A 27448-nucleotide genomic window follows, 5' to 3' on the forward strand; every position below is an offset into this window, starting at 1 on the left:
CTGTGCTAGAGCCAGGAGCTCAATCTACTCTGAAGATAGTTCCAAAATGTGCTTTTCTACAAGCTTTCTATAATCACACATCCAAAGCGCAGGCAGCATCCCATTGAGCACTTGTACAGCATCCCAAGGATGTCTGGGAGGCAAAGGCCATATTAAAGTTGACAGGCTAATGCCTCTAATGATCCCTCTGCCAACGGATAAAGTATGAAGTGAACTTGATAATATGGAAAAGCAGGGCATATGGAAAACACAGGAGAAATGCTCAGGGTGGGTTAATTGAACGGTTGTAACTGAAAAGCCAACTAAGGCACGTCTCAATATTAATCCCCATAATTTAAGCAAAGCCATAAAATGTGCACAGTACCCAATGAAAGCCAGGGAAGCAGCAGCAGCTAAGCTCTTAGAAGCAAAAATATCCTCCCTTCGAGGGGCAAGGGCAGGCTCTTTGGCAAATGAAACGTGATGATTTAAGGTCTGTGCTGGCAACTTAATGGCCTCATCCAAGGTATTGCTGTTATAGGGGCATGTCCAGAGGCAGAGCTGTCTACCCAGCCTAAATCATCCACATGCACGGAGAGGTCTAGCCTCTAGTCTCCACTAGGGATGTAAGATGGCATCATTTTCTGTTCCACTCACTCTCTGGTGCATGCAGCCCTGTTTCCATTCTGCTGCAGTTTGTCATCTGCCAAATTGACAATCTTTGTCCCTCTGTTCCTGTGCGGCAAAATTAAGTAGCTTATGTAATCAATTATATATTATAGGGGGTTGCACTAGATAACCCTTGGGGTCCCTTCCAACTCTATAATTCTGTGATTCTGTGTTGCCGTTACCTTATTCCAACCCATTCATTTCACTGCAAAGGAAACACAATGCAAATGTAGTGGGGACATAATCAGTTATATATTGATTGAGGACTGAAAACAAAAGCAGCAAATACTGATTGTATTTGCTTGCTTGATTTCCATTGTATTGACCTTCAGAGACACAGTGCCTCTGATGGTAGCGCATGGCCATCGTGAATGGGAGCCACTGATAGCCTTTCCCCCCACAAATTTGTCTAATTCCTGTTTAAAAGAACCCGATTCAGCATCCGTCACCACATGCATTGTAGCAAATCCAGTAGATCCACTACACTGGCTTTCCAGCAGGTGAGTTGGCATTCCTTACTGGGAGGGAGAAGGGTGAGAACAGGCAGGTCAGCACGGTGCAAATGCACTGGCAGAACCAGACCTTCTCATCCCACTAACCAACAGGGACCTACCTGCCCCAAAGCTAGTGTAGCAGCTTTGCCCAGTCTGGGAAGCCACTTCTTAGCACATCCCATAATTTGCTGTGTGATTAAATGGGCAGTGTTTGTAGCAAACACCCTTCAGCCTTTCATTCTGAGGGTTAGATCTGAGCACTTGAGAAAGCTTGACACCCCCCACGCCATCAGAGCAATGTTTCGACATCTGTCCTTTTGATGATACTTTACCAGCTTGCTTGAATTCCTGCCTAAGCATCCAAGTGCCAAACTTTTGAGTGTCAAAAGTTGCTGTCTTTTTGAAATGCCTTTGTACAGGGATGTGGGTTGCAAAATTTCCTGCAACAAAATAATATTCCAGAGAATTTTCCACTACCCGCTTTTTCCATGGAAATTTTTCAACATCTAAAAATATATTTGTTCACAAAAACAAATTGGTAACATAATATATGGATCCTAGTGTACTATCAGACAAATTGAGCAGTTTCAAAGATGTAATTAATTATTTTCAGGCTACTATCTGTAGAAAATGTGTGTGAGATTTCTGTGTATGTGTGTGTTTTCCTTGCCCCTACTCCCTTGAAACTTAAACTATGTATGGAGAGTACATGCTATTAGATTGTCATGTCTTAAAAGTTATTTACAAGTATTCCAATAAAAGTAATTTCCAAGTAAAGCTTTGAAACATAAGATTTTACACCACATTAATTATATTTAATTGAATTTTTAATTCCAAATGAAAAAGTTCAACTACTTTTGACGATTGGAAAAATATTTGAGATATTTATATAGCATATAAAATTAACATGCTAGCTTTAAGGCACCAGGAAAATTCCTGATTTGTTTTTTTTCCTCCAGAGAACCCACATCAGTGCATCGAATACAGCTGGCTTTCAGGGGGCTGGTTGACTCATGACACCATTACAGTTCATACCAAGGGCTGGTGTCAGAACCCTTGGGGAGCTGCTGTCCCAAACACTCTGGCAGAGCCCACCAATGCCAACACCTGTTCTGGCACTCTGGCCTGCCTGTTCACCTGGCCCAGTGGAGGCTGGTGCACATTGAGACTAGTAGGGTGGAAGACAGGGAGACCAGCAGTAGGTGGCGCTAGAGGCAATGGGAGCCAGAGCTAGCTAACTCTTGTTTTGTCCTCACCCTCTTCCTTGCTGAATTCCATAAGGGCACCAATGAGACCAAGGAAGAGGAAGTTGGCAGGCAGCTCCACCCACTCTCTGGAGTGGTTGTAAGTCGGAAGGAAGGCAAGTGGTGGCACACTGGGGTTGGTGGGTCCGTGTCCCATTTCCCAGAATGATAAAACTAAACCAAAAGTCTAACTCAGCTGCTTAAAACCACCACTCAGCAAGGTGACTCACAAGATAAAATAACCGCTAAAATGTGATCGCCTCTCCCTTCTCCTCCCAAACACATATTTTAAGGTTCCATCTATGGATGGGGAAGGATGGTAAATTGCAGAAGTATTACAAATAATTATTGCAGTTCACAGCAATGTCCTAAACTCCCATGGTTCTAGGCGTGTTTTGCGACAGGGCATTTCATTAGCACGAGCAGTTTTTGAACTCCAGGCACAGTACTGCGCCTAAGATTTCAGATTAAAACTGCAGAGTGGAGGGAAGGAGGACATTTTTCTGCCTCCCCACTTCCAGCTACTCTGTGAAGACTGGAGTAGAGATCCTCTTAAGGACTAGACCATGTGAAAAATGAGCATAATATTTTAACTGCAGTTCATTCATTTTCAGCTTTGTATTCTTGTTATAAAAAGTGCGCCTAGACATTCTGTTGTTGCACCCATAACCTAGGTTTAAGGTGCCATTTAGCTCCTAGCTTTCATATATCAGTTTCTAACACTGGTTAACAGTGCAATCCCCATACAGGTCTACTCAGAAGTAAGTCCACCTGAGTTCAATAAGAGTTGAAGCATAAGAGGAGGGAAAGGGAAAGTTTTGTATCAAATTGCTGGTCCTTAAGCCATTGTTATGATTTAGATCTAGATCTATTGCAGTCTAGTCACGTGGTGAATATTTCTCATGTTTCTACCCGCTGTTTATATTTATTATAGTTCAATGTTCGGATTTCTGATATTTGTTTAAAGTAAATAAAAGTGATTAGGAAACCCAGTGCTAAAATGGGGGGGGGTGTCTTAAAATTAAAACTATCAGATAAAGCAGATAAGATCAGCACTAAACAGCAGGGGGAAACAATTGGCAATAAACTTGGTAAACCACCAGCAATAAAACCAACATGAAATGTCAACTCATCCATAGACCTTGGGGAAATTATTAATATTTAAAGAAGTGGGAGACAGGGAGAGAGAAAGGACCTCCCTCAGCAGTCCTAGGTCAGGGAGAAAGACTGAGAAGGAGGGAGAAAAGGGGTAGAACAGAGTGGGGGGGAGGAAATGACAGAAGGATGGAAAGGGGCGTCTCCAAACACTTTTGGTCCTTCTGCCCATCACTGGCTGTGGCCCACCTAGAATTGGGGTGCTGCCCCCAGACAGATATGGCCCACTCCTGGTTTGTGGTTACCTTGTCATCCTTGTTGGTGTTATCATGCAGACTGACTGCTGGGACCTCTGAAGGGTGGGATTTTTGGTTTGGTGTTTTGTGACCCTGTTAAAGCTGCTCTACGAGGAAGAGAGCAACCCAGCTCACTCCGAGAAGTGTTACGCACAGCTTCCCAGCATCAAAGCATGTTGTGACTGAGGGAAGGCTCAACATCATCTGAGGACTCCGCCACCCGCTGCCATGTGTTATCACAGCTGAGCCCCTCAAATACCCTCATCAGAAACACGTCCGTTTCCAATCCTGGCTAGGATCTGATAAGGCCCATTGCATCTGTTCCCCATTAGGTGCTGTGTGCTTGCTTCTTGCTGAGTTGGAGAGGGCCTGTTGCGCTGGGACATGGCGCATTGGCAGGATCCCATCTGGTGAAAATTAGGGAAACGATAACATCTCTTTGGGGGGGGATGTGCGCATATGTGTGTTTTTGTTTGGCATTGGAGTCATGTTTGACTTTTGCACTGATGGAAACCATGATACTTTCCCCCCATCTTTTAAGCAGGCCCTTGTCCAAGACTTGCTGATGGAACACTCATCACGCTTCGCTGCTCTCCCTCCTTTCATCCAGCAAAAACTGATGCCAAAAGTAACGGTACCCTGGAATCAGGGCTGTGAATCTGCTAGCCATTTTATTCACTCTCCAGGGGAATCCTGAACACGTTTTGGGGCATAGCAAGGATCCCAGTAGCAGGGAGAGATGGAGCCCATCCTGCTCTCTTTGGCCTCGCCTTCTCCTGTGGCCAAAGGAGAAGGTCTCTGGCTTAACTTCGCTCACTTAAAAGAATAAGGAAGCAAGAGATCTCTGTCCGTGAACCTGAAGAACAGCTAACACTCAGAGTAGACAGCACTGGCCAAAGGTAGACAGACTGACCTAGCATAATGTTACCATAGTTGAATGAGTACATGTACCTGCTATGCATACCAAAGGTGCAAGATAATAATAATAATAATATAATAATAATTTATTATTTATACCCCACCCATCTGGCTGAGTTTCCCCAGCCACTCTGTGTGGCTCCCAGTTGAGTGGTAAAAACAATACAGCATTAAATATTAAAAACTTCCCTAAACAGGGCTGCCTTCAGATGTCTTTTAAAAATAGGATAGCTGCTTATTTCCTTGACATCTGATGGAAGGGCGTTCCACAGGTTGGGTTCCACTACCAAGAAGGCCCTCTGCCTGGTTCCCTGTAACCTCACTTCTCGCAATGAGGGAACCGCCAGAAGGCCCTCGGCACTGGATCTCAGTGTCCGGGCTGAATGATGGGGGTGGAGACGCTCCTTCAGGTATACAGGACCTGATTTAATCCCTGGCATCAGGAAGCAAGTGGCGTGGCAAGCTGGGCTAGAATTAGAGCAGACATGCATCCAACTTTGCAAATGACATTCATCTATTTGAAGGTGTACTCTGTTTGAAGGGATGGCTCATCCAGGTCCAAGATAAAGACTCAGATTCAGTGTTCTCAGACTGCCGGCGCAAGGGCTGTTATGCTATAGCATACGGGCTAGAATAATGTTTGTACGATATGATGCATTTTTTTAGTGATGGTTCCTGAGTGGCCACCCTAGCTAGAATCCTTGTCCTCAATGCACCCATTTTCTACTTAGGAGAAATTCTCGCATATCATGAGCTGTACCCTACACTGCAAGAGGAAAGTCTGGTGAGAAAACCAGCCAAGCCAACCCATTACCTCCAAGGGGATAGCTTATGTTTCTCTGCCCACCTCCTCTAAGCAGCCCCTTAACCGCCTGAACTTTAACTGACCCAACCCACTCCCCAAACTGGGTAGAGTAGTATGACAATTACATGTGGGGTAAATAACAAGGCCCCAGACCAAAGTTTTCCAAAACAAAATATGCTTTTACTTAAGGCTTTGGTAAGGAAGTGTTTGAGAAAATTGTTTTAGAAACAAAGTAATTTTGTCCTTTGAGTAGTTACCCACAAGAACAAATAAATAAACAGAGACAAACCCATCCAGCTCTACCTTTTCAAGACTGCTTCCCTAATCATGCAAATACTTATCAGTTTACATCCCTCACTTTAGAGTCGTGGTCCCTTCGTGGTCCTCTTCTGGTGCCTTCCTCCTAAAGTGCCCAACTGTGATCTCTACTACAGTGGTACCTTGGGTTACATGCACTTCAGGTTACATACACTTCAGGTTACAGACTCCGCTAATCCAGAAATAGTATCTCAGGTTAAGAACTTTGCTTCAGGATGAGAACAGAAATTGCGCAGCAGCGGCGCGGTGGCAGCGGGAGGCCCCATTAGCTAAAGTGGTGCTTCAGGTTAAGAACAGTTTCAGGACCTCTGGAACGAATTAAGTACATAACCTGAGGTACCACTGTGTGTTTTAATGCTCTCTTAAGTGTTTCAGCCCTTTTTCTAATTCGTCAGGTTTCCCACTCTGCAACCTTCTGACCACCTATCTTAGTTTCTAGCTTAACATATTCAATATTTTCACATACTCTCTTCCAACTTTTTCACCAGTCAGGAGAAGGGCACAGTATTGGGTACTTTTCTATATCCCCTTCACTGCCAGGTTTCTAGAATGAACCTTTGAGCAAAACTTCCTGAGCAAAACATGCCTTCTTAAACACTTCACCTTCTTGTGCACATTAGACTTTCCTGTATGTTAGAGCCTTTAAAGGGAGAAAAAAATACAAGCCTAATGTCACAACCAAAGAACCAACACAAAACAGCTGAAATCCTTATTTCCTTCACATTAGCTTTCAGAAATGGTATCCCCTGACTGTCCACTCTGCCCCATTGTCTTCCTACCGTCTTGTTCCACTTCTTGGGTAGAGCAGGTCAAATCATGATGGCCACATATCTTTGGGCTTTGGCCACAGCTACCCTGCACTTCCATTCACCCCCTGCTGCTCCTCTCTCCTTCCCAGAGCCCAGTGGTCACTCTGTGTTCATCCATCAATGGCTCAGACAGAGGACATACCGTATTTTTTGCTCTATAAGACTCACTTTTTCCCTCCTAAAAAGTAAGGGGAAATGTGTGTGCGTCTTATGGAGCGAATGCAGGCTGCGCAGCTATCCCAGAAGCCAGAACAGCAATAGGGATTGCTGCTTTCACTGCACAGAGATCCCTCTTGCTGTTCTGGCTTCTGAGATTCAGAATATTTTTTTTCTTGTTTTCCTCCTCCAAAAACTAGGTGCGTCTTGTGGTCTGGTGCGTCTTATGGAGCGAAAAATACGGTGCCTCCGTCACATTTTGATCTAATTTTGACCGTTCCGCTTTAAGAGCCCCTGGTGGTTGCAAACTGCAGATTATATATTTACAGGGCTGACAGAAATGTCCACCACAATTGCAGTGTAATAAATGTGGTCTTAATAATATTTCTCCATTTTATTAATCTGCAGTTACATGGTTAACATGAATCTTATTTAATGCGCAATTTTTCATGGCGGGAAGAAGCCAAGGCTCTTGATTCCTTTCGGGCCAAGGACCGTCAAGATTGGTTAATTGGCCCCAGCAACTTGGTTGTGCAAACCACCCTCACTGTTTGCTTTTCTGACAATAAAAATGAGCAAAGCATTGTAAATAAATTTAGCCCCTTTCCCCCCCTGACATAAACCAGATCTCCTTCACTACACGTTTTTTCCAAATTTAAAGAATCCCCACTGGAAGCTACACTCTGTAGTTCTTTCTGGATTACCTCCCTCTCCCTCTCTGTCTCTCTCAAGGTTGCAATTCGTTACCTTTAATGAGCCTTAACGCACTTTCCCTTCCACTCTGCCCTGTCACTTGCTCATGATCGGCAGACCACTGGGAGCAGCGTGGAAATTCCTTCCAGTTTCCGTAGGAGACAGACTGTCCCCCTGATGCAGCTTACTTAGCCCTGGGGTGGCAGAAAGGAAAGTTGGCTGTTTCTGGGTGCCCAGAGCTTAATGCTGGAAGGCAGCTGTGAGTGCTGGTTTCAAACAGTCTGATCTCCAGGAGCTCAACCCAAGGAGCTGAGGCTCACGCAGGGCAAATTGTGAGTGTGAATAAATATAAACTAAAAATAATACAGTGGTACCTCGGGTTACATACGCTTCAGGTTACATACGCTTCAGGTTACAGAATCTGCTAACCCAGAAATAGTACCTCGGGTTAAGAACTTTGCTTCAGGATGGGAACAGAAATCATGCTCCGGTGGCGCGGCAGCAGCAGGAGGCCCCATGAGCCAAAGTGGTGCTTCAGGTTAAGAACAGTTTCAGGTTAAAAACGGACCTCCGGAACGAATTAAGTACTTAACCCAAGGTACCACTGTATAGGGGTTTTTTTAAGTGGGGGAAGAGGCAGGACATCTGAGGCCTTATATAAACCATATATTTAAAGCAGTATCATACAACTCTAAACAGCCTTGGGCTTCCCCATTGAATCCTGGGAACTCTAGCTTGCTAAGGGTGGTGTGATCCCTATTCTCCTAACTGAGCTACGATTTCCAGAGTTCCCTGTTAAACCATTCTGTTTTAAGCGGTGTAATGCAGCTTTAAGTGTATGGTGCAAATGGGGCCCGAGGCCCACTACAAAAGACCCAGGGTTACCCCAAAATGCCTCAAGCAGATGCCCAGGATTGCTGGGTGCTTGTGCCAGACCTCATCTTCGCACACCCTTGCCCCATGGCAGCAACCTCCTCACTTCTCAGTGATTGTGAAACAGGCATGGCTGTGCCAACACACCTGCATGTGATCAAACTGCCAGTGACTTGCCAATACACTTGGGCAAATGCGGCAGTGCCCCACCAACTCCAGTGTGCTATCAGCCAGCCCTCCCACCCACCTGCCTGCCTGACCTACAACCCATCCCATAGTCTCAGTGCTGCCCCTTGTAGAGCTCAGCAGGGAGAAAGGATGGTGACAAGTCTAGTATTAACTGGTTCCCCCTGTCATTGGCTCTGGCGCCACCCACTGTTGGGCTCCCTGCCTTCCACCCCATAGGTCTCGATGGGCACCAACCACGGCTGCTATAAGTGCTGCCCAAAGTGGCAACATATAAGGAGAAGCTGCTTGCTCCTTGGTGCTGTTACCATCACGCTGGCTCCTGCTCCAGCCCACTTGCAAGTCCCACAGAAGTCCTCATTTGCACAAACAGGCTTCTATGTGCCCTTGAGTGTTTCAACTCAGAGGGTGGCTGTTCTTCTTCCCCCCTCCTCAACCCCCCCCCCACTGCCTGCTCCTGTTTGTTATTCATCAGTTTACTCTTTGCCATGTATTATCCATTATTCTCCTGCTTTCAAAGAGCGCAGAGTCAGATGTAAATTGTGTAACTGAAAACATATCACAGATAGGCTGCATGCAATCCTCCTGCAGGACTTGTCAAGCTTTTTGAAAACGAGCAAGGGAAGGGGAGTGGGGGACCCAAACATCAAGGCTGGTTTGCAACTGAAAGGGGAAGAGAAAGGAAGAAGAGTTTCCCATGGTTTGTATTGTCACATTATGGCAGATTTACATTCCCAAGGAACAGCTGCGTGTTGGTCTATAGTTGGGTGATTCCTTAAGGGCCAGCTTCTGCAAGAGACTCACAAGCAACAGTGAAGTTTAACAGATACAAGAAATAGCCTGAGCAGACCGGAAGACCCATTGAAGACAATAGGAATGATGTTAGCATAGCATAGCTTAGTGCCAGTGTAAGTTTCACTGGATTGCTGGTCACCTATCTGAGATGCAAGGAGTTTAGAATAGGGGCCAGTCTCCCCCAGACCTCACCATGTTCTCCTTTGGGGGGACTTACTGTGGCCTCAGTTCAGCCAGCTGCAGATGAACTGGGATGAGTGACATAAGCTGGTTTAGCGCAGGCTCAGCTGGAGATCTGCCTTTTGCAAACTCTGCTCATCCCGGCAGAACTCGGGTTTGGATTACCCATTAAGTCTGACTTGGGTGCTTTGAGTGAAGTTTGTTTATGGCTTGCTACCAAGTTTTGCTGATGCTCTTGAATGCTTAGAAGTTAAAAAGTTGTCTCTGCCTCCCTCCCCCAAGGCAAAAGGACTGAAATAGGACAGCTATCTCATAAACAACTAGAGGTTATGTCCACAGGGCATGATTAGTACCCAAGCTGGAACTTCTAAGCTTTCAAGAAGGACCATTTGTTCCTCCTTGGCCAACCTCCCTTCTCCAAACCCAAGCCTTATACTATGGCTCTGCCTTTGTCATAAATATATGAACCTGTCCATCTATCTCAGCTTAGTCTATGCAGACTTCTGCAGCTTGAAACACTCCAGATGGTGTTGACCTCCAGCCCCAGCCAAATGTGGCCAATGGGCATAGCCGGGGGGGCTAGGGCAGCTGCTTCCCCCTAGATCAGGGGTCGGCAACGTGCGGCCCATGGGCCGGATGCAGCCCACAAAGACCGTTTTACTGGCCCACGAGCCAACTGCTCTGTGAGTTCCCCGTGCGCTGCGCTAAACCAGCACGGTGTAGCGCGGGGACTCGCCGAGTGGCGCCAGAAATGGTTCTGCACATGCGCAGATACCAGAAATCGTGTCTGTGCATGTCCAAACGCTGAAAATCGCTTCTGTGCAGGCATGATTTTCGGCATCTGGGCATGCGCAGAAGTGATTTCCGGCGCTGTGGACATGCGCAGACGCGATTTCCCGACATCGCGCTGCTCCAGTCCGGCCCGCGGACGATCTCTGTGGGAGTGATCCAGCCCACGGCCGGTAAACCTTGCCTACCCCTGCCCTAGATCAAGTAAAACAATAGTAATACTTAACTGACTGACCAATCACATCGGTTCTGCCCCCTCAACAAAACTCCTAGCTACGCCCATGGTCAGAGATGATGGGAGTTCCAGCCTGACCACTTCTGGAGAGTGCCATGTTGGCTACTCCTGGGCGAAGGATCCTTCTTAAAGAATTCTGAGCTCCCACATTAAACTGTGTTCAGAAAAGACAAAAACAAAACTTTATGAAGTTAATATACTCAACACTGCATTATTAAAGGCATCCATAAAATGCAGCATTAAACTCTGGTAAATGCAAATGTTGCAAATTACTGTGTGTGACTAAAACTGGGTCACAAAAACACAAGTTTGCAGAACTCCTTAGGGGGTGAGTATTAAGCCAAATTACGGTATGTGTGATAGTGCAATTATATAGGAAAAGAAAGAGAGAGAAAAGAAAAAGCTTTTGGAGAAAGAGGGTACAGAGTTGTAGCTTGCTAATAAATCTAACTGTATCTTGCAGGATTAGAGCAGCTTCCTTTATTACAAAAAGCTATTGTCTCCCATTTGGTTCTGCAGTCTATTCAGTGCCATGGTAATAATTTAGTATTTTACATTTGATCCACAAACAGATATTTAGCCCTTGCATTGTACTCATGTTTAGGACTGAGCTGAAAGTGAGGAGGGGGAATGATTTTGCAAACAATTTGAAATATACGTCTCCTTTTAACGATTTTTTCAGGGATTGCTTATTCAAGATTGTTTATTCATGAAGCCCGGTTATCAATTGGAATAGGCTGTGTCTGTCCTCAGTTGATCGGCTATGTGGTGTTATGTGAGGTCCCTGATGGACTGGGATCATAACTCTTGCCCTGTAGCATAACTGCCCTGTGTGCCACGGCAGCTTGAGCTAGGTCTGGAGAAGAGTTTTTGCTCATTGTTACATGTGTTTTGAATTGCCATTTTGTCCATGCATAGTTCTGCTTCCCCTGGCATGTCGTATTATGAAATGTATTTGTGTGTTTGCAACTTTTAACCTTTTCTCCTCTTTCTTTCTGCTCTCCTCCTCTCCTCCCCCGCCTTTTTAGCCTGCGACTGCCACCCTGTTGGTGCAGCTGGAAAAACTTGCAACCAGACCACTGGACAATGCCCATGCAAAGATGGCGTGACCGGGTTGACCTGCAACCGCTGTGCCAAAGGTTACCAACAGAGCCGGTCACCAGTGGCACCATGCATCAGTGAGTAACGCCGCCAAACTTCTCGTGATTTTGTTGTCATGGGCTTCTCTGATGGCAATGAAAGCTTCTGCAGCTCGGACGATGATGACAAATTAATCAGTTGGATGCCTATCCCACACATGGCATCAAACACATTGGTGATAAAACAATGCAATTAAAAAGAAAGTGAAAATAAAATGTAAAAGTTAAAAAAGTTTTAAGAGCATTAAAAAAAATTAAAAAGACGATAATTATCATCACCATTATTTATTTCGTTTATGAATCACATTCCATCAGTTATGCCGATGTGATTTACAATGTAATAGCATGTATATAAAAAAAAGTTACATCTATAAAACAGTTGAACTAGTTGCCTATTATATGGTTTAAAGCAACAGGGCATATATTAAATCAGTTAAAATCCAAGACAGATACCAACTGGGATAAAGTTTTTAGAAGGCTTGTTGAAAGACATTAGCAGGTGTTTTTTCAACTATGGAACGTGTCTGTATAATGGGAGGAAGCATGAGAAGGCAGGTGTTGCAACGCTTAAAGCCTGATTCCAACATTGTGTGGCATGAGCCTTCTGATAGGGTAGAAGTGATTGGTTGGCTATGTAAGGGATGAGGTGATCTTTTAGGTAGCCAGGTCCCAAGCTCTATATCACTTTGTAGGTTGTACACCAATACAGTCGTACCTTGGTTTTCGAACAGCTGAGTTTTTGAACGTTTTGTTTCCCAAATGCCGCAAACCTGGAAGTGATTGTTCTGATTTGCGAAGTATTTTTGGAAGCTGAACGTCTGATGGGGCTTTCAGAAGCAGTTTGGTTTTTGAACATTTTGGAAGTCAAACGGACTTCCAGAACGGATTCTGTTTGACTTCCAAGGTACTACTGTACCAGCAACTTGAACATGGCCTGTTAGCTAACTGGCAGCCAATGAATCCCAGAAGAATGTAATATAGACTGACAGGTTGTTACTGAAGATAAGCATTCAACCAGAAAGTGACATTTTAGAGCTATTTATTTCAGATGTTTATAGCCCACCTTTCTTCTGTCATGGAACTCAAGGTGGCATACATTTATTTTATTATAATTTATATTTAATGCCCGCTCTGCAATGAATGTTTCCAATCCCCGAGCAAGGAACAAAGTAATAAAAATAAACAGTGAAAAGCAATCTACTAAAATTACGAAATCATATAAACATGTCCAATAAACATCGTAAGGTAAACAAGCAAAACTGTAGCAACAAAAATTAATATTTCCAATTGAACCAAATACCTAGGAAAAACAAATGAAACATTCAAACATATAGAAACAGCTAAACAACCAGTGATCTTAATAACCGTATCCGACCCACAAAGAGTGGGTGCTCTTTGTGTGAGAGGCAGAGAGGCCCCACTCTATGCCAACAGACTCTCACTCTGTTCACCCCCACCCTCCAAACCACCCAGACTCTCACTCTGAGGGGCCTAAATTGCTACCCACAAGCACCCACAACAAGAAACTCCCACCCCTGACCCACAGTAGCAACAAAGCAAAAAAAGGTCCTCAGACAGCCTTCTGTCTCAGCACTGACCAGACCTACATCTGCTTAGCTTCAACAAGGTGGTGGCTATATCATCTGCCTTTTGGTTTTTTGTTTTGTTTTTTTGTTTTCAGCATCCTCCTTGCGTGGGTCAGGTCCCCTTCATCCTGAGGTTTGGTGTCTGCCTTGGGGACTGTGTGGCTCCTAGAGATACAGGAGAAATTTGGATCAGCTCACAGCTAACGTGCAAATTTGCAAACTGAAACACAGCTATCCTTCAAGAGCCACACTCCTCTAGATTCTGCAGATGTAGTTCTCAAACCTGTCTGCTGGAAGTGGGAAGGGACGGTGGCCAGGCGAGCACACACATGCTCAAGCCAACTAAGAAATTTCACCTTTTCTTTTCCAGAGATTCCTGCCATCAACCCCACCTCTGTGGTCACTAGCACAGAAGAACCAGCAGGTGAGTGTTTATTCTGTTGAAACGCAAAAATGGGAAGACTGCCCTGGCTTTGTAAACTTTTTATTTTTGCCTAATTTTAGGGGATGCTTCAAAAAAAATGCTTGCATGAATGTCTGCCCAGATTTTGGAGATTTGAACAACCTGGATTTGTTTCTGAAGTGGAACTGATGCACTCAGAGCTCTTCCATCGTTTTCTCTCTCCAAATGTGTGTCCAAAACTTCCTATAGCTTTCAGTTATGGAACGTAGAAAGCTACCTGCTTTATATGGAGTCAGACACATTGGTCCATCTAGCTCAGCATTGCCTACACTGACTGGCAGCAGCTCTCCCAGATTTCAGATGGTACATTCCCATCCCCAGCTGGAGATACTGGGGATTGAGCCTGGGACCTTCTGCATGCAAGGCAGATGATCTTCTGTGCAACTACAGCCATTCACTTCATCTGTTCCTTTGCTCCCTTTGTATCTTTCCATCACTGCCTCGACGTAAACTATTTATTTATTGCATTTTTAGACACTATTGAACTAGATGGAGCAATGGTCCGACTCAGCATAGGGCCACTTCCTGTGTAGGTCAGGCTGGCTGGGGCTAATGGGAGTTGGAAACCAAAAGTATCTGGAGAGCCACAGGCTCTGTGTCCCTTTCTCAGGTTGTCAACTGGAATTTTGATGCCAAAACTGCTCCTAGCCTCAGAGTTTGCTCAAGGGCAAAAGTGACCAGGTTTCCACCAGCTAAATCACAGGCCATAGGTGCAAATGTGGTGCTAAATCCACTGCCTCCTGGTGCATTTCTGGGGATCAAGTGTTGTCCATCATCCCCATTTCTTCTTCCCAGGCACAAGAGATTCCTCTTCTTTGTTCTTGGCTGTCACATTAGTTACATGTGGGGAAAGATTTGTCTCAAAATTCTGCTGCTACTAGGGATGGCTGGATCCTCGTTTCTCTGTTCTGTGCCTCAAAGTTTCCAAGTTAAATTTTATGCTGTTCGGCTCCTATCAGGCGGATTGCTGCAAACTATACATTTGCGAAAACACAGCATGCATTTTTCTATGCTATTTTCACTAATGCAATCATTATTATGATTATTATTAAGGCGTGCTTTACCTTACTATGTGCATTTTTGTGCCCGTTAATCGAACGGAGAACTGCACTGCAAAAATTTCAGAGAAGTGTGAATTTCATAGGATAGCTATGTTTCAGTCTGCATATTGTTTTCAGAAAGTGTGAATTAGGTCGATTGGCTTTCACATGTGAACTGAATCAGACATCTCCCCCACCCCCACTCCCCAGCCACAGAGCAGAATGATGCGCCATGGGGGCCTCTTTGTCTGGGACTTTGGACATGTAATCAGACCTGTGCATAGGAACTGCAGGTGGAGGGTGCAGCTGGAACAATGTGGTGGGTGAGACGCGGTGAGAAGCAGGGTTGCAGAGCTCTAAAAGACCTGCAGTCCTTCTGAATTAAGCCACCTGCTCATGCCCCATTTATCCAATGTGGGCACATGTACAGCCCCACATCCTACCTAGAACAACAACAACAGCCAAACAAACCAAAATCACCACTTGCGTTTAGCAATCTCTCCTTATCCTCCACCCCTTCTCTCCAACCCTTTAGCACAATTGCTCTTTTGTGCTAGGAATTCAGTGGGAAAGTTCTTTCGCTTTGCCCCATTACGTGGACTTCTTGCTGAATCGCTTGCGAAAACTTTCCCTTTGCCATTCTCTTCTGCTCTTCCTGCCTGCCCCTCCCAGCTTGATACAAAGGAAGGGAGTTCGTCGTCACCCCTGAACAGAAATGTCAGAGAATTCCAATGAAAATGGCCACGGGGGCAGAAATTGCTAATGTCTGTGTATTCATCCTATGTCCAGAAAGCAAATCGATCCGGTTGTGGTTGCTTTCAGTCTGCAAATGATATGTAATTGACTACATTCCCCCCTATTTGCATTGCATGTCCTATGCCCTGATGGAATAAAATATGGGGAATAAAATCATGGCAACTCCCTACTTTCCTCCAAAACAAAACTCCTCTCTCCCCCCCCCCCACTTTTTGGCTGTTAGGCCTCTTAATTAGGCACATCAAAGAAGGGACACTTCAGGAAAGGGGGTGGAGGTGTGGACCGAGTTTCTGTATATCTTCATTCCAAGATACATTTGGGAAGGAAAGATTCAGATTTTGTTTAAAATATATTGAGGGCTCTTATGAAAAGTTTTAGTTGGAAAAATATAAAAGGAACTTGATGAAAAACCTCGGCTCTTTATTTTTACTTTTCAGCAGAGGAAGTCTGCTTAAGTGGTCCATAGAATTATCTGTGGTTTTCTTTTTATAAACGCCTGCTTCTAGTTCAAATATGTGCAGAGTATGCTGCTGTTCCCCAGAATACACTTTGAAGAGCCATATTCTGGGTCCACCCTGGGAGAACCTGGGTACTTGGGACAGGAAAACCAAGGCGGGGGTGGGGGGCTGCTTCTTGAAGCAATTTTAAGCAAGGTCCCTTTCAGAAAAGGCACTGAGTGCCCACTCTTCTGAGATATGCAGTGGCTGAGTTAACACTGCATTCCTAACCATTTCTACACAGAAGTAAGACTTATTGGATCCAATGGGGCTTACTCGCAAGTAAGTGGGTTGCAGCCTTACTCTGTGCTGAGAAGGTGTGTGTATGTGTGTTGTCATTTGTTTATTTTTAGAAAAGTATAGAGACCACTTAATCACAAAACTAAGCAGTGTACTTAATAAGATGGTTGATATCAGAGGTGCAGAGGTTAGATTGTTGGGCTACGATCTGGGAGAACAGGGGTCAAATCCCCACTCAGCCATGAAAATCATTGGGTAGATTTGGACCAGTCACTCAGTTTTAGCCTAACCAACCTCACAGGGTTGATGTGAGAAAAAAGTGGGGAGGAGGACAACTATGTATATACTATCTTGAGGTCCTTGGAGGAAGCAGCAGAGTTGAATCCTAGAACTGTAGAGTTGAAAGGGACCCTAAGGTTGGTCATCTAGGCCAACCCCCCAAGATCATTGCCTCTGCTGTGCTGAATTAGGGCCAAAACATCTAATACGAACAGAATCCCAAGAGTGTGATACTCATTTTCCAAAGATGGAGGTGGAATTTCTCTAGGTGACTTGGGGAAGCCTCTTTGATACTGAGTTTCATAATCATATTTGGCCCTTTCTTTGAGGCCTGAGATCACCTAGAGATTAAGGCTGAACCGTTTCCACTTCCGTGCCCCTTTTCCTCAGGCTCGAACTGGGAACTGTTTATTTATTTACCAAGCATTTGCAGTACCTGACAAACCAGAATACAAGTGTTGACAATAAAATCCACATTGTTAAAAAAAAATATCCAACCAAAGACATAATTCTTTAAAAGTCTGTTTGTAAACTTGGCTCTTCGGGATTTCCATATGCTGTTGATTCATATTCATATTTAGAGATAATAATTATACATAAAAATACAAGGTTGTATCCTGAGCTATATACAGAAATGAAAAGCTATATACAGGGAAATGAAAGAACCTAAGTTAGGCCTGTTGGTTAGTTGCAACAGGTCTACTCTGAGGCAGATTAATATTGGCTATAACCCACAGTATTTTAAGGAGGACATCCGGGAATTACAGAAGCCATCCCTGCTTCTGATTACAGCCTGGAATGTCCAGTTTTTTGCACTGGCGCTAGTCAGCTGGCTTGCACCAGATCGCAGGACGCAATCCTTTTTTGGTTTTGTGCAAATCAGCTGGCTTCCTTCTGATGGGGGATTGACTGTTAGCAACTACTGTAGGAACTGTAGCCCTGGAAGAGGAATAGGGGGTCTCCTAAGAACTCTCAGCATCCTTAACAAATTAATTAATTTTAAGGTGATATAGTGCTTTAAAGTGTGGTATGAATGTGGCCTAACTCTGGAGAGAGAGTGATTGTAACAACCAACAACAAAATGACAAGCAAGAGCTGTCTGAACTTAGGATCTTTCTTTCTTTCTTTCTTTCTTTCTTTCTTTCTTTCTTTCTTTCTCTTCTCTCTCTCTCTCTCTCTCTCTCTCTCTCAACATAAGGAGATGGGGAGGGAGAAAGCTGTTGCTTGGGCTGGTCTATGTGGGGAGTGGGGGGCTAATAAAGGGAGTGGGAGGGGGAGAGTTGAACACCTGAAAAGCAAGGGGACTGAAACAAATAGAGCACTGTTACCAGACACCTCAAAGAATCTGACACACCTGCTGTATGTTTAGAAAGCCTTTAGAGATGAAATAACTGGTGTTTTGTTTTGTTTTTTTGGTTTTTAATAAGGGGAAAGGGCTGCACGGATGAAGAGGAATGATTTGGGCTCCCAACACCAACACCACCCACCTTGGCTTCTATTCAGGCTCAGGCCCCATCTGACTATAAATGTTTATGGCTGAAAATGGAAGCTGCACGTCTAGTTCCTGCTCTGTAAATGTCAAGTTACAGGGCAGGGCTGGCAACTGTGCCCTCTCCAGATGTTTTGGACTGCCCCAGTCTGCATGGCCAATGGATGGTGGAGTTGTAGTCTCCAACATTAAGAGTGAGGCACCATGGTGGCTGTCCCTCAATTAGAGAAAAGGGAGGTCCTTCTCCCCAGTGGAAAATGATGAAAAGAGCATCATTTTCCCACCGGCAATGCTGGGGCTTAGGAACATAGGAAGCTGCCTTATAACAAGTCAGGTCATTGGTCCACCTAGCTCTGTATTGTCTACACTGACTGGCAGCAGCCCTCCAAGGGTTCAGGCAGGGGTCTCTCCCAGCCGTACCTAGAGATGCTAGAGATTGAACCCTGGACTTTCTGAAGGCAAGGCTGATGCTCTGCCACTGAGCTATGGTCCTTCAAAGCTTATGCAGTCCCTGTCTCCTCCCCGGTGTGGAAGAATGAGGAGTTGGGGGGTGTCTATGCTGCCTGCCCAGGTAATGCTTCTGGGCCCTTTGTGGGAGGCAGTGGCAGGGTCACTTTGATCACTAGTGAGCAGTGTGCACAGAGAAGGAATCCTTTGTAAACTCTAGCACATAGGGCACACAGAAGATTGTGCACAGTGAGCAGAGGGATGTTCAACTGTCTTCCATAGGAACCTCTTCTGTCAGGTCACCATCTGTTTCCCCCATCAGGTGTTAAGCAGGTTGAGAGCCACCAGCCCCATCCACATGACAGCCACCAGCCCCATCCAGGCGTCCTCACTGTGTCTGTTTGGGAACTGGCACAGTGGAATTGCGGCTTCTACCAGCCCCCTGACTTGTGGCTATGCTGTTTCATTAAACCCTACTGCTGCCAGCCAGGGATTTAGATGGCTCTGCCCATGCCAACTCAAAACTGTTTTATCTTCTAGAGGTAGATGACCTTTCCTCCCACCCCCACTTAATTGCTGTTACCTTATTGCTGCTGCAGTTTCTTTTATCCATCTGTCACTCTCCTATATTCCCATCTCCTATATTCATCTACATCTGGGATGGGGAATTTGTGGACCTCTAAACGTTGATGGGGTTGTTGGGAGTTGAGGTCCAACAATATATCCCCACCTCCAATCTCCAGCATTGGCAGCTAGTGCCCTTTGGGACTCGTAAGGCAGGGAGCCAACAGTACATGGCGCAGGAACCAATGACAGGTGGAGACAATTAATTCCAGTTTTACCACCATACTTCTCCCTGCTGAGTTCTGCAAGGACAGTACTTAGACCAAGGAAGAGGAAGCTGACACGACTTGTTGAAAGCAAGAAGGCAACCTGAGATTGGTGGGGCAGTGCCCCATTTCACCCTAATGGACCATCCTCCATTGCATTCTCCAGCTTTGTCTCTTTCTCTCTCTGATTCCTGACATTTCTGTCTAATATAAACCACAAATAGAAGTAAGAATTCCCATTTCACAAGGGCAGGTAGGTATGAAAAGCCACTTAGAGACTTCCCTTATAAGGCAACTAAGAAACCGAATATTGTAACAACAACAGCCGCAATAACAACAACAACCACAACAACAATAGAAATAAGAAGTTGATGTTGTTAAACATGGAGTAAAATTTGCATGAATTATCTGCATCAGCCCAAACTGGATGACCAGGGGCACATTTCATAGAAACATAGGAAGCCATCTTGGAATCATAGAGTTGCAGAGTTGGAAGAGTAATCTAGTTCAGCCCCCTGCAATGTAGGAATCTTGCCCAATGTGGGGCTTGAACCCATGACTCTGAGATTAAGTGTCTCGTGCTCTACCAATTACTGAGTCAGATCATTGGCTCTGTCTTGCTCAGTAGTGTCTACACTGAAGGGCAGCAGCTCTCCAGGATTTCAGATGGTGATCTCTCTCTCTCTCTCTCTCTCTCTCTCTCTCTCTCTCTCTCACACACACACACACACACACACACACACACACTCCTCAATGCTTTGTTATGCCCACAATTCTACCGTGTATGGCTCTTGAAGGAATTCGGCAGTAAAAAGATTTGCAGCCATAACACCTAATTAAGTTACATCTCTTTTTAAAACAAAATATTCCTTTAAAAGAAAAAAGGCAGGAGAAATAAACCAGATGTGCAAACCCACTCGGACTTTCTTCTTTCATATTATACAAGCAGAGGAGAGACACACATAGAGAGCCGGTGCCAAGTTCAAAGAGTGAAAAACATTTCATGAAAGTTAATGGAAGTGGAGCCCAGCAGCCTTCCTGTTATGCCAACTATGGATCTTTTCCACTTTCTCTTTCACATCCACACTTATTCAGCTGCCGCTGATATACACACGCTAGGCCTCTCCACCTCTCACCTTTTCAATCTGCCCCACCTGCATGTATGCTCACTTGGGCATGCTACTAACTTGCCGATTGTTGAGCCAGCACACACTTTTTCCACAGATGAAGGCTTGCTTAGGAATCTGAATTTTTCAGAAGTCCCCCGCAAACCAAACTCCAGAAATTACTAGAGGCTGTAGCTGCAATTGCCACCTTAGTCTGCCAGCTCATTCTACCTTGTTGAATGGCTCACACACAAATGCACAATAAAGACACGTTTAAAATCTGCAGGACAGCCATAGGTAGGACACCTCCAGAAAATAAAAGAAAAGAAAAGAAAAGAAAAGAAAAGAAAAGTTGTCCACAGTTTCTCTCTCTTGCACCCAATGTCACACACCATCTCCTTCTCAAGCACGGCCAATAAAGTGTGTGCGCGCGCACACACACACACCAGTCTTCTTCCTGTGTCTTTTCCTTGCTCATACACCCTGACACCAAATGGCACCTATTTCCTTTCAGTGCCCACTGGATGCATGCCACAAAATGGGTTCTCCCCGCCAAGTGCAGTGCTGAATTCATATCATTCCTCCGGTGGTGGTGAAGGTGCCTAGCTGCACCACTGAGACTTGCTTAAGTGGAAAAAGGAGTTTGGGTGCTATGGAATAAAGGTGCTAGGCAGGTTGTGGAGGAGAGACGCAGATGTGGAGAGCATGGTTTTTTAGGAGAGAAAAAGGCAATTTGGGAGAGGCTTGCTTTGGCAGTAGGTTCACGGAGGAAAGAGTTGGGGCGGTGGGGTGAGGTGGGGGAGGGCAGCCGTTTTATTGACGTCTGTTTCTAATCTTATTTTCCCCTTCTGCTCCAATAAAGCTTTTATGTTACAATACAGGTGAGCAGCACAGACTTAGCAAATGTTAAAGAGCTCCCCCTGCCTCCCACCCCCCAATGCAACCTCTCTGATGTGTGCTGGGGGGGGGTTCCCTCCCTGAAGAGGAAAAAATGAACAGGGCACCTTGAACATCAGACGAATTCTATAGGAGCCCAGAATATAATCTGATGGCATGTTGTCCCCAGTGCTACTGTTCAGATTTCCACTTTGCAAAGCAATTCACAAGCCAAAACACAGCTCTCTTTCGAAACCCACACTTCTCTGAAATTTGCAATGCAGTTCTCTCACCAAAGAGTGAGCACAGAAATGTGTATATTGATGGAAGGTGCTTGCAAAAAAAAGTGTGTATTAATAGAAATAACATTAAAAAATGGATGCTGCTAAGGGGAAATTGCTTGCAAAAACGCATATAAATAGGCAGAAATAATAATTTTTATGCAAACTTTTTTTAAAAAGCTAGTGCAAATATATTCATGAGCAGAAATAGGGTAAACTGGATTTAAGATTAGAAAAAATGAGAAACTGTGTGAAATCAAAATTGACAGATTTGTCATCATGATTAACACTTATTACATTTGTTAGTTGCCGTATACAAAAAAAGGCACCTCAATAAAACACAGATTAACATATTGAGCAGTCATTAAAGCAAACACAACCTACAGCAGCATAAATGTTGTTTAATCACCCCTATTAAAGAGTCATGTCTTCACCAAGTGCCTGAAATCCACCTTGCTTGGCAGGGCATTGCACAGAAGCCTAGTTAACACTTGCTTTGTCTTGCAAGGTTGGGAAAGAAACATAGCTCAGTGGTAAAACATCTGCCTTGCATGCGGAAGGTCCCAGGTTCAATCCCTGGCATCTCCGGGTAGGACTGGGAGTGAACCATGGTTGACATCCCCGAGAGTCACTGCTGGTCAGTGTGGGGAGTACTGAGCTAGATGGACCAAGGGTCTGACTCAGTATAAGGCAGCTTTCTATGCTTCTAAGGCCACGGGATCTGAGCAGGGACTCAGTTAATGATCAGAGTCTTCAAAAAGGACCCTATAGAAGTTGTTGATGCTTCAGATAGCCAGGCCATCACATCAGGAGTTGAAGGTGATGCCCACAATGCTCTGTTATCCTTTGGAACCAAGAAGACAACTTTAAATTAGCCAACAGTGAGCTTGTCCACACTTCTGCTTGTCCTAGAAAGCATGGGTCCAAGAGGTTTTCTGCTTGTCTTGTGTTTGCTAGGCACAAGTCTGAGTGGGTTTCTGTTTGCTACACTGCTTTCACCAGGAAAATCTACTCTTTACCGCTGAATCAGAGCAAACGTCAAACCACAAAAAACCCAGGTTGACGTTTCCTCCAATTCTATGGTAAAGAGGGGCTTTTCCCGGGGGGGGGGGGGACAGCAAGACAAGTGGAAGTGTGGACGAGCCCAATATCAGATCACCTTGAATGAATGAATCAGTTTTCTTAATGTTCCAGCCGGGCAACCATTGCATTGGAATTGCCGCAAATGGGCAGGATAGAATCTGTAGAATTGAAGCAATGGCATGGTTTTCTGAAAGTTTGAAAGACTCATGGATGGGGGCAGGGAGGGGAAATTTGCCAGACCAGCAGCTGGCAAGGGATCGTGGTGCTTACGAAGCAGCTTCTCTGATGCCCGTCCAACCCCATTTGACACTTTTATAGGGTTGTACCTCATGATGGATACACTAGTGTGAGTGAGCTGATCCTCAGCTTTCTGCATTTGGAAATCTGTTTGATTTGAGCTTTCTCTTTGCAATCTCATCGCTTTGCCCCTTTAGCTCATTTATGGACTCTGCTTTTAATTTATAGACTCTTGCTCTCCTCCTTTCCCTTCACATTCAAGCAGTCTTAGGCCTACCATGCTGGTGCAAAAAAACCAAAAAACAACTTTCTGCCTCATTTAGCACAGAGGCAGGCATCTGTCTCCTGCTGCTCCTAGACAAGGCAGTAGGAGAACTCATCCCCATCTCCATCCCCTGGGCTTGGTGTTCCTGCATTGCTTCAGGTATAGTTCTTACAGCAGCAGCACCTTTGACGCCCGCCAAGATCCAAGGTGGCCAAAGTGAAATTGCCAGAGGGAATGAAAGGAACAAATCCTCTGCGTAGTTAGCAAGCTGTTTGATTAGGTTGGCAACCCAGTAAGCTAGTGGCACACAGCGGTGAGTCAATCCATCATACCTGAAAGCAGCAAAGCAGCTTGTAAACAGAGCCATGTGTACATATGCTGAGAGAAGAGTCATCAATGTTGTGTCCTTCAAGTGTCATTGGACACTGTTAACTCTCATGAGCCCCAGCCAGCATGGCCAATGATCAGGGATGATGGAAGCTCTAGTCTGAACAACTTCCCAGAAGGCACCATGTTGGCTACCCCTGTGCTGGATTAAGACCTTTAGAGGCCCTAAGCACTTAAAGGATTTTGGTGCCCTCATATCATTTCTAATTCAAAATATAAACAACAATAAGCATTAAATTAAAATTTTGTTTTTTGAAATGAAACCATACAAAAGTCTTTGATCAGATCCTCAAAACTAATATTACGTAACCCATCTGCTTCTATACTCAGTAGTGATAAGGCATCCAGCCAGCCTTGTTGCATAGTTGTTCTGTTGGGGTTTTTAAATATATTTCTGCTGAGAAAATGAATGCTCAACCGAGCAATTCGTGACCATCAATGTTAACAATCCGGCAATTGAAAAATTCTGTGGTGCCCCCCCCTTCCCTTGATACCCTAAGCACATGCTTATTTTGCTTAATGGTTAATCCGGCCCTGCCCACTTGCTAACCATTGGCCATGCTGGCTAAAGCTGAAGCCCAACCACTTCTGGAGGGCCAGAAGTTCCACATCCCTGGTTTACACAATGGCAGGTCCTTCTCCTTCTTTCAGAATTGACTTGTATGAGAGACATTCGGATTCCTTTGTTTCTAGTCCTTAGAGCACTGCAATGCAGAGTTTAACAATATAACAGTGAGACAAGGTAGCAGAAATAAATATAATAATTTTATTATTTATACCCCGCCCATCTGGCTCAGTTGCCCCAGCCAATCTGAGCAACTTCCAACATGTCTAAAAGCATGATATAACACCAAACATTAAAAAATTGTTTGATACAGGGCTGCCTTCAGATGTCTTCTAAATGTTGCGTAGTTCTTTATCTCCATGACATCTGATGGGAGTGCGTTCCACAAGGAGGGCGCCAGAAAAACTACAAAATAAACAAACAGAAAGCTGAATTTCCTGGGCAAATCACACCTTGCCCCTTAAGAGGGAGGGGTTATTGCTCTTAACAAATATTAGAGTGACTAAAATGAAATAAAATCTCATAAGAAAACAAAATAGAAATTATAGAAGTCTGAATAAAAGTATGTAAAACCAGAGAAAACTTAAAATTCTGAATCTCCCTGGCAAAGCACAGCATTCTCTGGGGATTCCATTGCCTTGAAATGTGGCCCCTGAAACAGGGCAATTAACCCACCTCACCCTGGATTCATCCCCAAAACAATTCAGGGAGCATTTTTCAGATGTATGGTTGAGCAAGTATTTTCAAATACCCAAGGATCAAGGGATTCCATATAGTACTTGGAATACTTGGAATACATGTGAACACACCAGCCTCAAACTGTCTTGCATGGAAAACTATTACTACCCTCAACCTCCGGCCACATCAGATGAATTTTGGTTGCTCTTTTTCCATTTTCTCTTTCTGCACTTCACAGAAATGTGGAGTGAAATTAATTTTACAGTCTGAGAAGGGTACACTGCACAAAACTGAGCCTTCTAAAAAAAAAAAAAGTTCCTTACGTTACTAATTCCCCAAACTATTTCCTGCCTTTCATAGGCATATTTTTATTAACTGAGTTTTGAAAATCATTAGGCCTTTTCCTTTCTTTCCTGCCCCCTTCTTTTGCTCTCATAGTCTTCTTTCCTTCCTTTTCAACATCCTTCCTTTCCAAATCCTGGATTGAATTCCTTCCTTCCTTCCCTTTTGATCACATTCTTTCCATTTTTCCATTCCCCCTTTTCTTCCTTCCTCCTTTCCAAATCCCAGACCATTTCTCCCTCCCTCATCCTTCTCCTTCCTTCCTAGCTCTCATCTCTACAGCACAAAAGTGGGGAACATTTCCACATGGACAAATTTCTGAGGGCCGCATCCCAGTGGTGGGTGGAGCCAGATCCAAGAGTGCACAGAGCCAATGGCTGCAACCTTTAGCTTTGTACAGTAGGTTGCATTCCAGTCATACAAAAAGCAGAGGTTTCTGAACATACCATACATCTCCGTCCTCCTTCCAGGCATGCAAGAGGCAGGGCTTATCCACACTTACATTTTGTCCCATGCTTTCCAGGCACAGGTTCAGCCTTTGAAGCTCTTTCTTTTTGCTATGGAGATTTCCCCATGAAAACCCGCTCTTTACTGCTGAATTGGAACAAATGGCAATTTTGTGTTTTCCACAGATTCCTGTTTGCTCCGATTCAGTGGTAAAAAGCAGGTTTTCACAGGGAAAGCTCTGGAGCACAAAAAAGGAGAAAGTCCAGCATCGTGTTTAACGGTGGCCAGACAGATGCCCTAATGGGAAATCTGCAAACAGGATCTGAATGCAACAACCTTCTACCCAGTTCTGTTTTTCAAGGAAAAAAAACTCACCATAAACTCCTCTCTTGTTCTCTTAGAATGGTAATGGCCAGTGCTTTTTTTCTGGGGGCACGCAGGGGTACACATACCCCTAAACATTTTGTGAATCTAAGTTTGGCCTCATTGAGGGGCAGTATTTCAATATGAGTAGGAAAATGAGAGTACCCCTAAACATTTTTTAAGGAAAAAAAGCACTGGTAATGGCACCCACCTGAGAGGTGCCGAAACTGAGCTTTGGTGAGCTCCGGCTGGGGAAAAAAAGCCCTGCATCTACCCCACTTGTGACCCCCCAGCAACTGGTACAGTGTTACCTCAGGTTAAGTACTTAATTCGTTCCGGAGGTCTGTACTTAACCTGAAACTGTTCTTAACCTGAAGCACCACTTTAGCTAATGGGGGCTCCCACTGCTGCCGCGCCGCGAGAGCACAATTTCTGTTCTCAACCTGAAGCAAAGTTCTTAACTTGAAGCACTATTTCTGGGTTAGCGGAGTCTATATCCTGAAGCGTATGTAACCTGAAGCATATGTAACCCGAGGTACCACTATATTCAGAAACATACCTGTTCATTCACGAGTCTTTTCCATCCCAATTCCACAGCAATATGCCTTTTTAAAAATACACACAAAGATCACATTATTTTGGCACACGTTTTATCTTAAAAACAAATCAAGTCAGTTTGCAAGCAACCCAGTTTGGAAGGTGGTCTTCTATGGTTAGTCTACGTGTGGACATAGGCCCACACAGAGGGAGAGAGGTAGATGGGGGGAGAGCTGGGCTCCCGTATCTTTAATTTATATTGTATTATTCATTTTTAGATCCTGTTCATTTTTAGATCCTGATTCCCAGCCAAAGGCTTATTACAGTCCACTAAGATAAAATACATACAAACTTTATAAACAGAGAAATGGAACAGCCACCAAAGACAAATAAAACAACAGCTTGAAGTATCACTATAAGACGTAGCCAGCTCTAGTAAGCTGCTCAAAAAAAGCTCTTCCTAAAAAGGAGGGGCTTGGGACTAAACCCACATGAGATGACATTAAGAGATCCATGGGTCATTGTTTTTAATAGTAAATGAAACCGGCGCAGGCGCCACCCATCTAGAACTTTACAACTAGGGAAGGGGGGTTAAACCTTTCTCCCCCATGTGATTTTCCTGGTCTCTATTGCCTCCCTGCCTCCACTGCACACAAACACACACATATACCCGGAGCTGCTTTTTAGCACTTAAATGAAGGATGTAAAGGTATGATATTGAATACTAGTTGCTGAACATCACTGAGAACAGGTTGCTGGACTAGATGAGTCTTTCGGCCTCACCCAGCAGGGCTCTTGCGTTCTAAGAACGCAATACAGAACCAGAGAGCCAAGGATTGATACTGATATAAGAGGGGGGAAATGGAGTTGGCTTTTACAGCCCAGTATCCCCAAAGTTCGGACAGCCAAGTATCCCCAAAGTCAGGGCGCGGGTGGTGCTGTGGGTTAAACCACAGAGCCTAGGACTTGCCAATCGGAAGG

The 27448-nt window shown here is 44.6% G+C and overlaps 1 protein-coding gene across 2 annotated transcripts in view; it reads left to right on the plus strand.

The window, feature by feature from the left end:
- Window positions 1–27448, plus strand: part of NTN3 (netrin 3) — a 111040-nt gene that overhangs the window by 71527 nt on the left and 12065 nt on the right. For both annotated transcript variants that reach the window (XM_053364615.1, XM_053364616.1), the window contains 2 exons: window positions 11563–11712; window positions 13630–13683. In XM_053364615.1, the coding sequence (XP_053220590.1) occupies window positions 11563–11712; window positions 13630–13683 (204 nt within the window). The remainder of the gene's footprint in view (window positions 1–11562; window positions 11713–13629; window positions 13684–27448) is intronic.

This window comes from Podarcis raffonei, chromosome 14, assembly GCF_027172205.1.
Source record: "Podarcis raffonei isolate rPodRaf1 chromosome 14, rPodRaf1.pri, whole genome shotgun sequence".
Lineage (NCBI taxonomy): Eukaryota > Metazoa > Chordata > Lepidosauria > Squamata > Lacertidae > Podarcis > Podarcis raffonei.